The 10679-nt window shown below is 62.5% G+C and overlaps 2 protein-coding genes across 2 annotated transcripts; one reads left to right on the top strand and one right to left on the bottom strand.

The window, feature by feature from the left end:
- Window positions 1–832: 832 nt before the first annotated feature.
- Window positions 833–6748, bottom strand: GLTP (glycolipid transfer protein). Its single transcript, XM_026685492.2, has 5 exons — window positions 5789–6748; window positions 2673–2734; window positions 2246–2379; window positions 1979–2129; window positions 833–1761 (listed from the first exon to the last, which is right to left on the bottom strand). Exons 1-5 carry the CDS (start codon window positions 5889–5891, stop codon window positions 1579–1581), a joined length of 633 nt encoding a protein of 210 aa, XP_026541277.1. The 5' UTR covers window positions 5892–6748; the 3' UTR covers window positions 833–1578.
- A 635-nt stretch (window positions 6749–7383) lies between these two features.
- TCHP (trichoplein keratin filament binding) lies at window positions 7384–10584 on the top strand. The gene is given in 13 exon segments (XM_026685503.2): window positions 7384–7606; window positions 7694–7821; window positions 7824–7903; window positions 7996–8052; window positions 8182–8250; window positions 8337–8510; window positions 8653–8765; window positions 8946–9012; window positions 9146–9318; window positions 9567–9648; window positions 9751–9936; window positions 10017–10160; window positions 10291–10584. Coding segments are annotated over 13 exon segments (1497 nt in total). The 5' UTR covers window positions 7384–7415; the 3' UTR covers window positions 10324–10584.
- The last annotated feature ends 95 nt before the right edge of the window (window positions 10585–10679 follow it).

Below are 10679 nucleotides of genomic sequence, written 5' to 3'. Positions count from 1 at the left end.
GCCCCCTCCCTCTGGCTGGGCTGGTGGCTTTAGCAGGGGGCAGCCAAGGGCTTAGATTTATGCTGGAGGCAGGAATTTTTCCGGCCAGCCTGAACAGGCCTGGCTGCACCCCTGACCCAGGGACGACAGGAATGCCAAGGAGCTGATGGGGGGAGCTGAAAAGCAAAGGGGGAGGTTGCAGCGGGGGGCTTGACACAACACTCTGCTGGACACCCTACACTGTGGGTAGAGGAACAGGACTGGTGACTGTTCTGAGGACTCAGCCCCCCTGCCCCTCCAACCCCAAAGGGATCCTCCCCCCCAAATTCTTCTTTCTGCAAAACCCGGGGGGGGGGGGCTGTATCTGATGACCCCTCCCTCCCTGGGTGTGGATGAGGGGCAGGGGTTTCTCCCCACCCTCCCCAATTGTCTGCCAGTCCAACTGTTAGGAAAGGCTGCCCCCTGCTGGTGTGGTGCAGCCAATTCCAGCTTCCCAAAAATGCCAGCTGGGAGTCCAGGTGCCCTGGAAATTGAGCATGGTGGGCAAACCCCCTTCCTAAGACGCCCACCGTCTCCTGGGTGCAACAGGACCAACGGAGGAGGGTGAGTTACCTGCTTCTCCCTTCAGGTTCACAAACATGGAGTTGCAAATAAACACAGGGGCTACCAGGCTGCCCTTCTCAAAATAGTTTGGGTGCATCAATTAAAGCAATATTTGTCTACATAGGACCCAAAGTAGGTGTCCTAAAGCTCCCAACACCCACACCCAACCTCCACAACCCCCAGCCAGTGTGGTTTAGCTGCCCCCCCCCCCCCCCCCAGTCTTCTTTGGGAAAGCAAAAGAAATTGCACGTCTCTCTCATAAAATTTTATTTCAGCTGTTGGGCTTCCTAAAACCCTCCACAGTAGGCATCAAGCGGTAGCAACACCATTAAGGCTTGGCATAGATTTTATGCCCCAGAAAATGACAGCAAGTTTTAAGCTGGAGTCCGTTCCCTGAAGAAATCCGTTGTGCAAAGAAGCCTCGTAGATGTTCACCCAAAGAGTCACTCGGAAGAGTCCCTGAAGTCCGGCCGCGCTTGGCTGGCTGGTTCCGCTCTCCAGAAACCAGCCAGGCTGTCAGGTGAGGCTGAGAAGTGAAAAGGCCACCCAGAGGAAGGCAAAGGAAGCCCACCGTGGCCCCACTGCCAGAGGCCGCCTCCCGAGGGCCGAGGCTTCCTGGCTTTACAAGCCCTCCTGGCACGGCCCGTGGGGTGTCTGGGCACTAGCCAGTCCTGGGGCGCAACTGGTGTCTTGGTGCGCTGTCCAAAGCTCGGAGGAAGGCAGGTTCTCCCTGGCAGGCAGCCCCAGTGAGCTGGTCAGGGCTGCTGACCCCCTTTATGTCCCCAGAAGGAGAAAGGCCATTAGAGAAACACCACAAAAGAGCATCAAAGCCCCTCAGCTGGGCCTGAGGGGAGAAACCAGCTGCTCGGCCTCCTAGAACTGCTGCAGATCTTTGGTCTAGGTGACCTTGAGGGGCCCCCGAAGGCACTTGCTGGGCTGCAGAGGGAGGGGAGAAGTGGGCCCAGGCTAGCAAAGGGGGGTGGGGGGAGGGCCTGGTCAAGCTTTGTAGTCCAGCTCTGCGTTCATTTTTGCGTACATCTCGTAGACGGTGTCGAGGATGGGTGTTGCTTTGGACAAGAACTGGTGGATCTTCTCCAAGGTCTCTTCTTCCTTGACCTCCTTGCCTTTCTCCAGGGCCTTCAGCAGGTCTGACTTGTAGGGGAGGGCGTAGACAGAGCCCTGGGGAGGGGAGCCAGTCAGTGGGCGGCACCTTCGGCCTCCCTGCCTTGGCCGGCCTTGCAAACAATCCCCCCCCCCCGCAGGGCCAGAGCGTTCGGTCCTAAAGGCCCCCCAAAGCCTTTGAAGAAGGGGGAGGGCAGGGGTGTGCCCCCAGCTTCCCCAGGCAGGCTGGCTCTCGGCTGGAGGCCCCCCCTCCCCCTCCCCCTCGGGGCCTCACCAGGAAAAGCTTCTGCAGCATCCAGCCGTGGTACTTCCTCAGGGCCAGCTCGTAGGCCTTGATGGCGTTCACGCGGATCAGGTTTGGGTTGTTCTTGTCCTGCTCTCCATCGCAAAGGCTCTGCAGCAGGGTCTGGATGAACCTGAGTCCCCTGGGGGGAGGGGGAGAGCTTCTGAGAGGCTGCCAGTGCCCTCCCCTCGAGCTCCAACCCCCCAGGTCCTCCAGCCGCCCTCAGGAGTAGAGGGGGCTTTGCGGTCACCCCCTCACCTCTTCAGCCACATGAGGGCCAAGGTGGCCCCCACTTTCGGCCACGCCGACCCGTGCATTTCCTTCTCCGCTTCCAAGATGTTCTGAAGGGTTTTGAACTTGGTTGGGTTTGATTCGTAAACCGCCCGTATTTTCTGAAATTGAGCCAAAAGAGAATCCTAAATTTGACCCAGGGGTGGTTTGGGTCCAGCTGGTGGGAGGAGGGGGGGTTGCAGGGGCCCCTTCTGATTAGCAGCGCCCTCCCCACCCCGGGATCCTGCTCCTTATGGAGCTGAGGCTGCTGCCTTGGGCCTCTCCCCATGCGGCCCTTTCCACAGCCATAAGCAGCAGCAGCAGCAGCACCCCAAGAACCCATGGCGGCTTGATGCTAGCCTGGGCCTGATCCCAGCTCAGACCCCGCACCCCCTTTCCTCAGGACCTTCCCTACCTTAATGTTCCCAGAGAGATCCGCCTTCACCGGGGCGTAGACAAGCGGAGTGCCCAGGCAGTCTGCGGAGGAGAGAGAGCAATGGTCAGGGGGCATCTGGATTCAGCAGCGGTGGGACCCCGATCCAGCCTGCCAAGGGGGCCCCAGGAAAAGGGCCCAGCCCCTCAGCCAAAGCCAGGAGGGAAGAGGAACGGCCCCGTCCACCCCCTGGAACGCTCCGGGTGCAAGGAACCTATTCAGACGGCGAGGAGATGCCAACAGGGATTAAATCTTGACGATGGGAGGATTTAATTTAATTTTATCATTTAATTCAGCACTGGGGTCTCACCACAGCTGGGCGTCTTCAGGAAGAAATTGGGGAAGTGGTGCTTGGGCAGCCAGAGCTGGTGGTGGGCTAGATGGCCTTTAAGAACTCATCCCTCCATCTTGCCATCTCCTACTCCCCGGCCTAGGCTTAACCTACACTGCAGGGATGTCGTGAGAAACAAGAAGATGGAGCCACAGGAAGGAAAGCTGCTGAGGCAGAAATAGGCCCCTTTAATCCTAACACACACCTCACCCTTCCTCTGAGATGCTGGGGAGGGGGCTTTGGTGCTTCAAAACAGCACCCCTCCCATCTTGTCAGCCTTTCAGAGTGGGGGGGTGGGCTTCAATCCATGCCTTTCCCTTCACCTCTGGGCCAGAATGTGTGCTGAAGATAAGGTGTGAGGTGGGATAGCTTTTTTCCTTTGGAGATGGTTTGTCAGACACACAAACGTTGTATCGCCCATGCAAGTTGACAATCTTTAGAGGATGATTTCCAGTTTGCAATACAGCGTGGTGTTGTGGCTTTTATTCTGTGCCACCCAGAGTCACTATATTGCCATGAATCCGGGGCTAGGTAATCGCTGGAATACAGCAGAAAAGCTGCGTCGGAAGGGGCCTTGCAGCCCAACCCTCTGCTTAAGCCAAAAAAGGAGTGAGAGTCCCAAGGAGGCCGCTCCGGTTTTGCTTCATGGAAGACCATGGAAGCGGGGGGGAGGGGGGGGGGAACTGGGGGGACGGGGGCAACAAGGGCTTCTCTGAATGCCAAGTGAACCAGTTTGCCAGCAAGAAGCCAGGAGACTTTCAAAGCAGGCTTTGTGCCCTTGCTCAGAGTTGGTGTTGGGGTGTGGAGAACAAAGTGGCAGCTCAGTTTCAGGATGGGAGGGGCAGCTCTGGGATGCCTGTTCCGCCACACGGCCCTGGGGGGAAAAGACTGCCTGTTCCTCCAGATCCCACCAGTTGTTCCTGTTCTTCTTGTTCCCCCTGGCTTTCTGGAATGGCCAAGTGCCTCCCGGAAGTCACTCAGCACCGCCTGAAAGCAAAGGCCCCGGCTCCTTCCCACACCCAGTGGCCCCCTCCAGTCTGGCCTTGCCAGCCAAGCCCACCTGGAGGTGCTGGGATGCAGCGCCTGCCCGGCTGCTGGGGAAGGCGGCTGAGTGATGCCACCCACCCGCTGAGGCTTGCACAAGGGAGAAGGGAGAGGCTGGCACACCCAGCGGGCCCTGCGCGCATTTCCCACTGGGGGGGCGATGAGCAACCAGCGAGTCTGGCCTGGGGAAGCAGCAGGCAGACCAGGCTTATCTCCAGACACTCGTCCCCAGCGTGTCCCCAGCAGGAGAGGCAGCCCGGTCTCAAGATCGCTCCGCTGTTACTAGCGAAGGCCCCCAGTGGACCCCTCGGTTTCAAGTAGTATAAGGGAACAACCCGCCATCCAGCCTCCCTGGGGCAGCTTGCTAGGCAGAGCCAAGGTGGACATGCTAATAAGTCATTCATCGGTTACGCAGAGGGGAGCCTGGCTCCACCTGAACCAGCGACGGAACCACTCCCCTTGCTGTCTCGCAGGGCCACTGGCACCCCCAGAAAAGCCTTAAAGGGGCCCTTAATGAAGGAGTTTGGGGGCCAATCCAAGGCGGCCCCGAATGAGGCAACATGGTCTAATCTCAGTGTCTGGTATTCTCTGGTAGGCTGCCCCTATCCATGGAGTGTCCCTTTTTCTACAGTGGCCGTTGCAGGGAAGGGAGAAATGCCACCTTCTCGCTTCGCTTCCCCTCCCCCCCCAGGAATCCTCAGAGGGTGTCTTCTCCCCCCCATGAATTGCAGATAGTTTGTTCCTCTGAGGAAGGCAGTTTTCTCTCCCCCTGAACTAACGTGGTAAACCTCCTCGCAAAGGCTCAGCTGCTTCGCTTGGCCTTTCCAGGCCTTTGTTGTTTGGAAAGCAGAGAAGGACAGGAGGAGGCCTGGCTGGATCTCTCCAGGTGTCAGTTACGTCCACGATGAAAGCTGCTTCTTGGTTGACAGCCCAGAGATCTAATTTCCACAAGCCTCTTGGCTGCCCTCCCCCCTCCGCCCTGGTTTGGGGTTCAGGTCTGTCAGGGAGCAAGATGTGGGGGGGGGGGGAGCTGATGAGGGGAGTTGGGAAAAGAGATGGGGAAAAGACCTAACCCAGGGCGGGAGAGCTCTGGAGCAGGGACGACCGTCGTGTTAAAGGCAACCGAGGGCCCTCTGCACATGCCCCAAAGCACAGACCTTAATGAAAGACCAGGCTTAATTTGAGTTTTATAGACGTAGCCCCCGCATAGTTCCGCCCCCGAAGAAAAGAACGCCTGGATGGAGCGCAAAGGGATCCCTGAGGCCCTTCCGTCAACTTAAGAATGAAAGTCTCCCTTCCTCGTTGTCAGCAGAGGCTTCCTGGCCACTCAGCCCATCTGGCAGCTTCTGCCCCCTTTTGGCCCGCTGGCGCACCTGGAAAGATCGGGCCCTCGGCAAACAGCCTGGGCCGGGGACCGATCCGGGCCACCGCCGGGGCAAGGGAGCGGGGCGGAGGAACGGACGGGGTTCAAGGCGCCCCTGAAAAGCGCCCTCCCACGTGGCCCCCCAGGGGCTCCAGCGAGGCAGAGGCTCAGCTCCCCCAACCAGGCACAGCCCTCGAGCGCAGGAGCGCGCCGGCCGGAGCCGATCCCGCTCTCGGTCGCCCCGTCGTGCCCCGCCGCAGCCGCCGGCTCGGGTAGCGCTGCGCCGCCCTGCAGGGCCGGGGTGGGAGCTTCGCAGGACCCCCTTCGCCGCCCGGGACCGCGGGGCGCGCCACCACTCACCGAAGAAGGGCGGCAGGTGCGTCACGGCCTCCAGGAAGGGCTCCGTGTCGATCTGCTTGTCGGCCGGCAGCGTCCGGAACTCGTACTCCAGCAGCAGCGCCATGGCGGCAGCCCAGCCGTCCCTCCGGGCGAGTCGGGCAGAAGAACGGCCGTCGTCAGGGAGGAGCCCGGCACCGCCGCCCCCGAGGGAGGCGGGCCGCCGCCGAGCCTCCGCCCGCAGGATGAGGCGAGCCGCCCGCCTCAGGAGCAGTCTACCGTCAAGGTGGGCGGGCTGGCGGCAGCGGACAGAGAGCTCCAGTCCGGGCCAGGGGCCGCCGCCGCCGCCGCCGCTTCAACGGGCGCTCCCGGACGGACGGGGGGCAGCACGGGGGATCCGGGGCGGCTGAGGCGGGCTGGGCGGGAAGCGGGGGCGAGGCGCCGGATCCCACGGAGAGTCCGGCTTCCCAGGAGCCGCGAGCGGAGACGGGGCGGCGCGTCCTCTGAGCATGGACAGAGGGCTCTTGCGCTGCCCAGCCTCGGCGGGGCAAGGGAAGGTCCGGAGCCGCGGCCGAAGTTTCAGCGCCACCAGCCGCTCTTGCTGGGTGCCCAGCTGGGGATGATGGGGGAGGCAGTCCGGCCCCGCAGACCCCGCCGGGAAGGAGGACCCCTTGGCCCCTTCCAGGCGGGCCCCGCGGCGGAAGGTCCGGCCGAGAGAGAAGCGCCTCGGGGCCCCGGGCATCGCCGGGCGGATTTGCACTCGCTCCCTCTGCAGGAGGCGCGTCTGGCGGGGCAAAGGGCGGCCTGGGCTGCCCCGCAAGGCTCCAGAAGGGAACGGAGCCCTCCCGCCGAGAGGCTCCCGGTCTGGCGGCGCTGCTGCTGCTGCTCTTCGGCGGCGGCGGCGTCTCCGTCGCTCCCGGGACCGGAGGGTCAGAGCCGGTTGGTTCCAAACTTGATTGCAGAAAGTCCGACTTCAGCCTCAGCGGGGTCGGTGCCTGGAACTCTGTTGTCCCATCCTCACCACCACCCCGTCCCCTTTACCCTCAAACTGTCCCCGATTGACCTCCCCCCTTTCCTAAGAGGCCTGTAAGGGGCGTGCAGAAGCGCACCATCCCGTCCCTGTCCTATTGTCCCCCTTTATTCCTACCTATTTTCTGTATTCTTATTCATGTTTATACTTATACCAAGTATTTTGTAAGCGATTGACGCATATAAATAAATAAATAAATAAATAAATAAATAAATAAATAAATATAATAAGAAAGAAAGAAAGAAAGAAAGAAAGAAAGAAAGAAAGAAAGAAAGAAAGAAAGAAAGAAAGAAAAAGAGTACCCGGAAGCCGCCCGCGGTGAGACCTGGAGCACCCCTCTAATTTTCTTAGCTCTGTGACTCACAGCTCGGTTCCGCCCTCCTGCGCGATACGGAGCCTTTTGTGCCTGGGCGGCCCCGGTAAAGAGACCGGAAGCGCTGCCATGGAGACCCCTGGCGGCGCCGGAAGGAGCTGGGCCGTTGGGCGTTCGAGCGGAGACAGCGGCGGGGCGCACATCGAAGGCGGCGAGCGCGCCTTCGGATCGCCGGGACTATCCCGTGGCGGGTGACGTCAAGGCACGCGACCGGACCTCCCCGGGCAGCCCCCATCCCCTCCCCCGCCATGGCCGTTCGCGCCGTCCCGCCGTTCTGGGACAGCCGCAGCCGCGCCCTGGAGCAGCAGCTGGTGCGGCGGCGGGAGCAGGAGGCCCGCCTGCGCCGGCAGTGGGAGCTGCACAGCCGCTCCTTCCAGCAGTCCGCGCTGCGCAGCCGCAAACAGGCCGAGTGGAGCTCGCGCCGCTCCTTCCAGCAGAGGTCAGCGGGGGGTCCCGGGGAAGGGGTCGGGGGGGCAGGCGGCCCCTCCACGTCTCCCTCCCTCCCTCTCCTCCTCTCCGCCCGCAGCATGGAGGCGCATGGCCGGGAGCGGCTGAAGGAGGAGGCGGCGGCGGGCCTGGAGCGGCGGCGGCGGCGGCTGCGGGAGCTGCTGTGGCGGGAGCGCGAGGGTCTGGCGGCCGAGCTGCGGGGGCTGCGGAGCGGCGGGCGGCCGAGCTGGAGGAGAAGAGGCAGCGGAGCCAGGAGCTGCGCTCAGCCAGGGAGGAGCGGCGGAAGCAGGTCTGGCCTCCCGGGGGCGGGGGTCTGGTTGGGCAGCCCCCGAGGTGGGCGACGCGGCCTGAATTGCCTCCCTTCCTGGCCCTGGCTTGCAGGTGGCGGAGGATCGTCTCTACGACTGCTGGAGGAAGAGCAGCGCGAAGCTCCGAGAGGTGGGAAGCCTGCAAGCCCTCCGCCTCTTGGGGGCGGGGGCGCAGAAAGGAGGGCCCCCTCCGAGAACAGGATCGGGGTCGGCGCCCACCAGGGCCAGGCGGTGATGCGGTGTTTCTGCTGCACTTCAGGTCAGCTCCGAGCTGCACAAGAAGCAGGTGGTGGAGGCCTGGGGGGACCAGCTGGCGCTGAAGCAACAGGTAGGCTCACCTGCCCACTCCGAACCTGCCCAGGAGGAGGAGGGTGGACGGAGCGTCATGCTTGCTCTGGTCTCCTCCCAATTGAGCGAGAAGCGGCAGATCAGGAAGAGAGAGTCCGCTCCGAGAACCAGTACGAGAGAGCCCGCAGAGCAGCCCTGGAGCGGCTGGAGGAGCAGCAGCAGCGCAGGAAGCAGGCCGAGGAGAAGCAGGCCGAGGTCCTGCGGCAGCAGATGGCGGAGCTCCAGCTGCGGGACGTGGAGGTGTGCGAAGGGGGAAGGCAGCCTGTCCCATTTCTGGATCTGCAGGTCACCCCCCTTCCCGTTAGGATTGCCCCAGGCCTGGTCTCTCCTGGCTTTCGGCTCTCTCTCTTTCTCTGGCCCTCACTCTTGCGCCCCTTGTCAGGCCACCAAGCTGAAGGAGGAGGAGGAGAGCCTGCTGAAGCAGCATTGGGAGCTCCAAGCCCTGGAAGCCGAGCGGAAGCTGAAGGAGCAGCAGCAGAAGAAGGTGGAGCTTGGGTAGGTGGGGTGGGGGGGCTTCCATGATCGGAGCTGCTGCTATTCCCAGCCAGCTGCACTGTGTGCAGAGTCTTGGCTCCTCTCAGGTCCAAGGTGGAGGCTCTGCTGGGGAGCGCAAACCTTTCTCAGGGCCTCTCAGGGTTGCCTGCCCACTTATTTCATGCCTGCGTCTTTCCCCAGGCGCTTTCTGAAGCATCAGGTCCAGGCCCAGCTGAGGAAACGGGTTCAGCAGGTCCAGGAAGAGCTGGTAAGCTTGTCCGCCAGAGTGGGAGGCAGCTGCTGAAGGGGGCTGGAAGGGCCCTGCCTGCAGTTGTGCCCCCCTCCCAATCTCTGCGGGGCGTGGTAAGCCGTGGTGGCGTCCTGTGGCTTTGTGATTCCAGGAGAAGGACAGGCAGATTCTCCTGGCCCTGTCTGAGAAGGACGAGCAGGACCAGCGCCTGGAGTCCTCCCGGCGGGAAGAAGCCGTGGCTGCAGTGGCCTGGATGAAGGAGGTCATTGAAAAGCAGCTGCAGCTGGAAAGAGAACGAGAGGCGGAGCTGGAGACCATCTTCAGGTGGGGGAGGGCAGGGGAGGAGGGCTGAGGTGGAGGGAGGGGTCAGCCAGGATCCTCACCTCCCAAGGCGTCTGTGGCTGGGCGAAATGGGGGGGGTCAGAGGCACTGGGTGCCAAGCCCCTCGGCATGCGCGGGAGTGCCTTTGGCTGCAGGGAAGGTCCTAGTGGGGATTGGCGCTGCCTGTTGCTGGGCAGTGGGCATCTCCCTGTCCTTTCTTCCCTTCCCTTCGCCCCCCCCCCCCACCCCAGGGAGGAAGCCAGGCAGGTTTGGGAGAAGCGAGAGGAAGAGTGGGGGAGAGAGCGGAAGGCCCGGGACAGGCTCATGGCAGAGGTAAGAGCGGGACTTCCGGGGTGGGGACGGGATGGGACGGCTCTTCCGAAGCGAGGAGGGGGCAGGCCTCGGCTGAGCCATCCCACCTGCGGCTCCAAACAGGTCCTGGCCGAGAGGGAGCAGCAGGTCCAGCAGAAGATGGAGCAGAACCGGCAGGCCCAGCAGGAGTCCGTGAGGTTCCGGGAGCAGCTGATCCAGCAGCTGGAAGAGGCCAGGCAGCTGACCCAGTGCGAACAGCAGGCGGGGGTAGAGCGGAAAACCGCCCGCAAGCAGGAGCTGCAGGCCCAGGTGGGGCTGGCGGTCATGGGGCCGTTGGCTGGGCTGCTTTCTTGGGAGGTGCCCTGTCCTGAGCTGACCTTCTCCTCCAGCTCACGGAGCGGCAGCGGCAGCAACAGGAGGAGCTCCAGCGCCAGCAGGAGGCGGCCACAGAGGCCCAGCTGCGAGAGCAGCAGCTGCAGGAGCTGGAGCAGCTGGAGGCCAGGCGCATGGTGGAGGCCTGCTATCGCAGACAGGTGGGAGCTGCCGCCCAGGTGGCCCTCAAGGGGGCTCAGGACTGCCATCCCGGGGTGGGGAGAGATCCGATCTGAGTGCTGGCATCAGGCCAGACTCGTGACTAGCATCCTCTGCCTGCCCTCCTTCTAGTGCCACAGCTACCCCAAAGCTGCCTGGAGCTGAAGAAGATTCTGCGTTCTGGGTCTGGGGGGCCGAGAACCTCTTTGGCGGCTGCTTCCTGCTGTCTGACAGTCTGCTTGGATCCTGCAGGGACGCTAGGAGACTAAAAGGGGTGGGCTGGCTGCCCCAGGAGTGGTCTTCCTGCCCCCCCCCACCCCCCCGAGCAGCTGCTACCTAGGGGCTGTTGCCCAGGATAGAAGAGTGGCAGCGAAGGTGATGGATAATCGGTGCTTAGAGGGTCAATAAAGTGCTACTTTCCTTTTTTAATTGGTTTTCTTTGGCCTGATGCTGACCAGAAATGCTGACAGGGACAGGCAACCCAAAGATTGTCCCAATTTCTGTTCCACCGCTCTCCCCCC

Source organism: Notechis scutatus, chromosome 13, assembly GCF_049901735.1.
Source record: "Notechis scutatus isolate UNSWTSFEM ecotype Mainland chromosome 13, rNotScu1.2, whole genome shotgun sequence".
In the NCBI taxonomy this organism is placed as follows: domain Eukaryota; kingdom Metazoa; phylum Chordata; class Lepidosauria; order Squamata; family Elapidae; genus Notechis; species Notechis scutatus.
Note: the sequence above shows the minus strand (reverse complement) of the source record. Positions and strands in the feature narration are given on the sequence as shown.

Coding starts and splice junctions, on each gene's coding strand:
- GLTP (XM_026685492.2), bottom strand. CDS start 5,891: ATGGCGCTGCTGCTGGAGTACGAGTTCCGGACGCTGCCGGCCGACAAG. Junction 2,380..2,672: donor ATCTCTCTGGGAACATTAAG/GTAGGGAAGGTC, acceptor GCTCAATTTCAG/AAAATACGGGCGGTTTACGA. Junction 1,762..1,978: donor TGCTGCAGAAGCTTTTCCTG/GTGAGGCCCCGA, acceptor TCCCCTCCCCAG/GGCTCTGTCTACGCCCTCCC.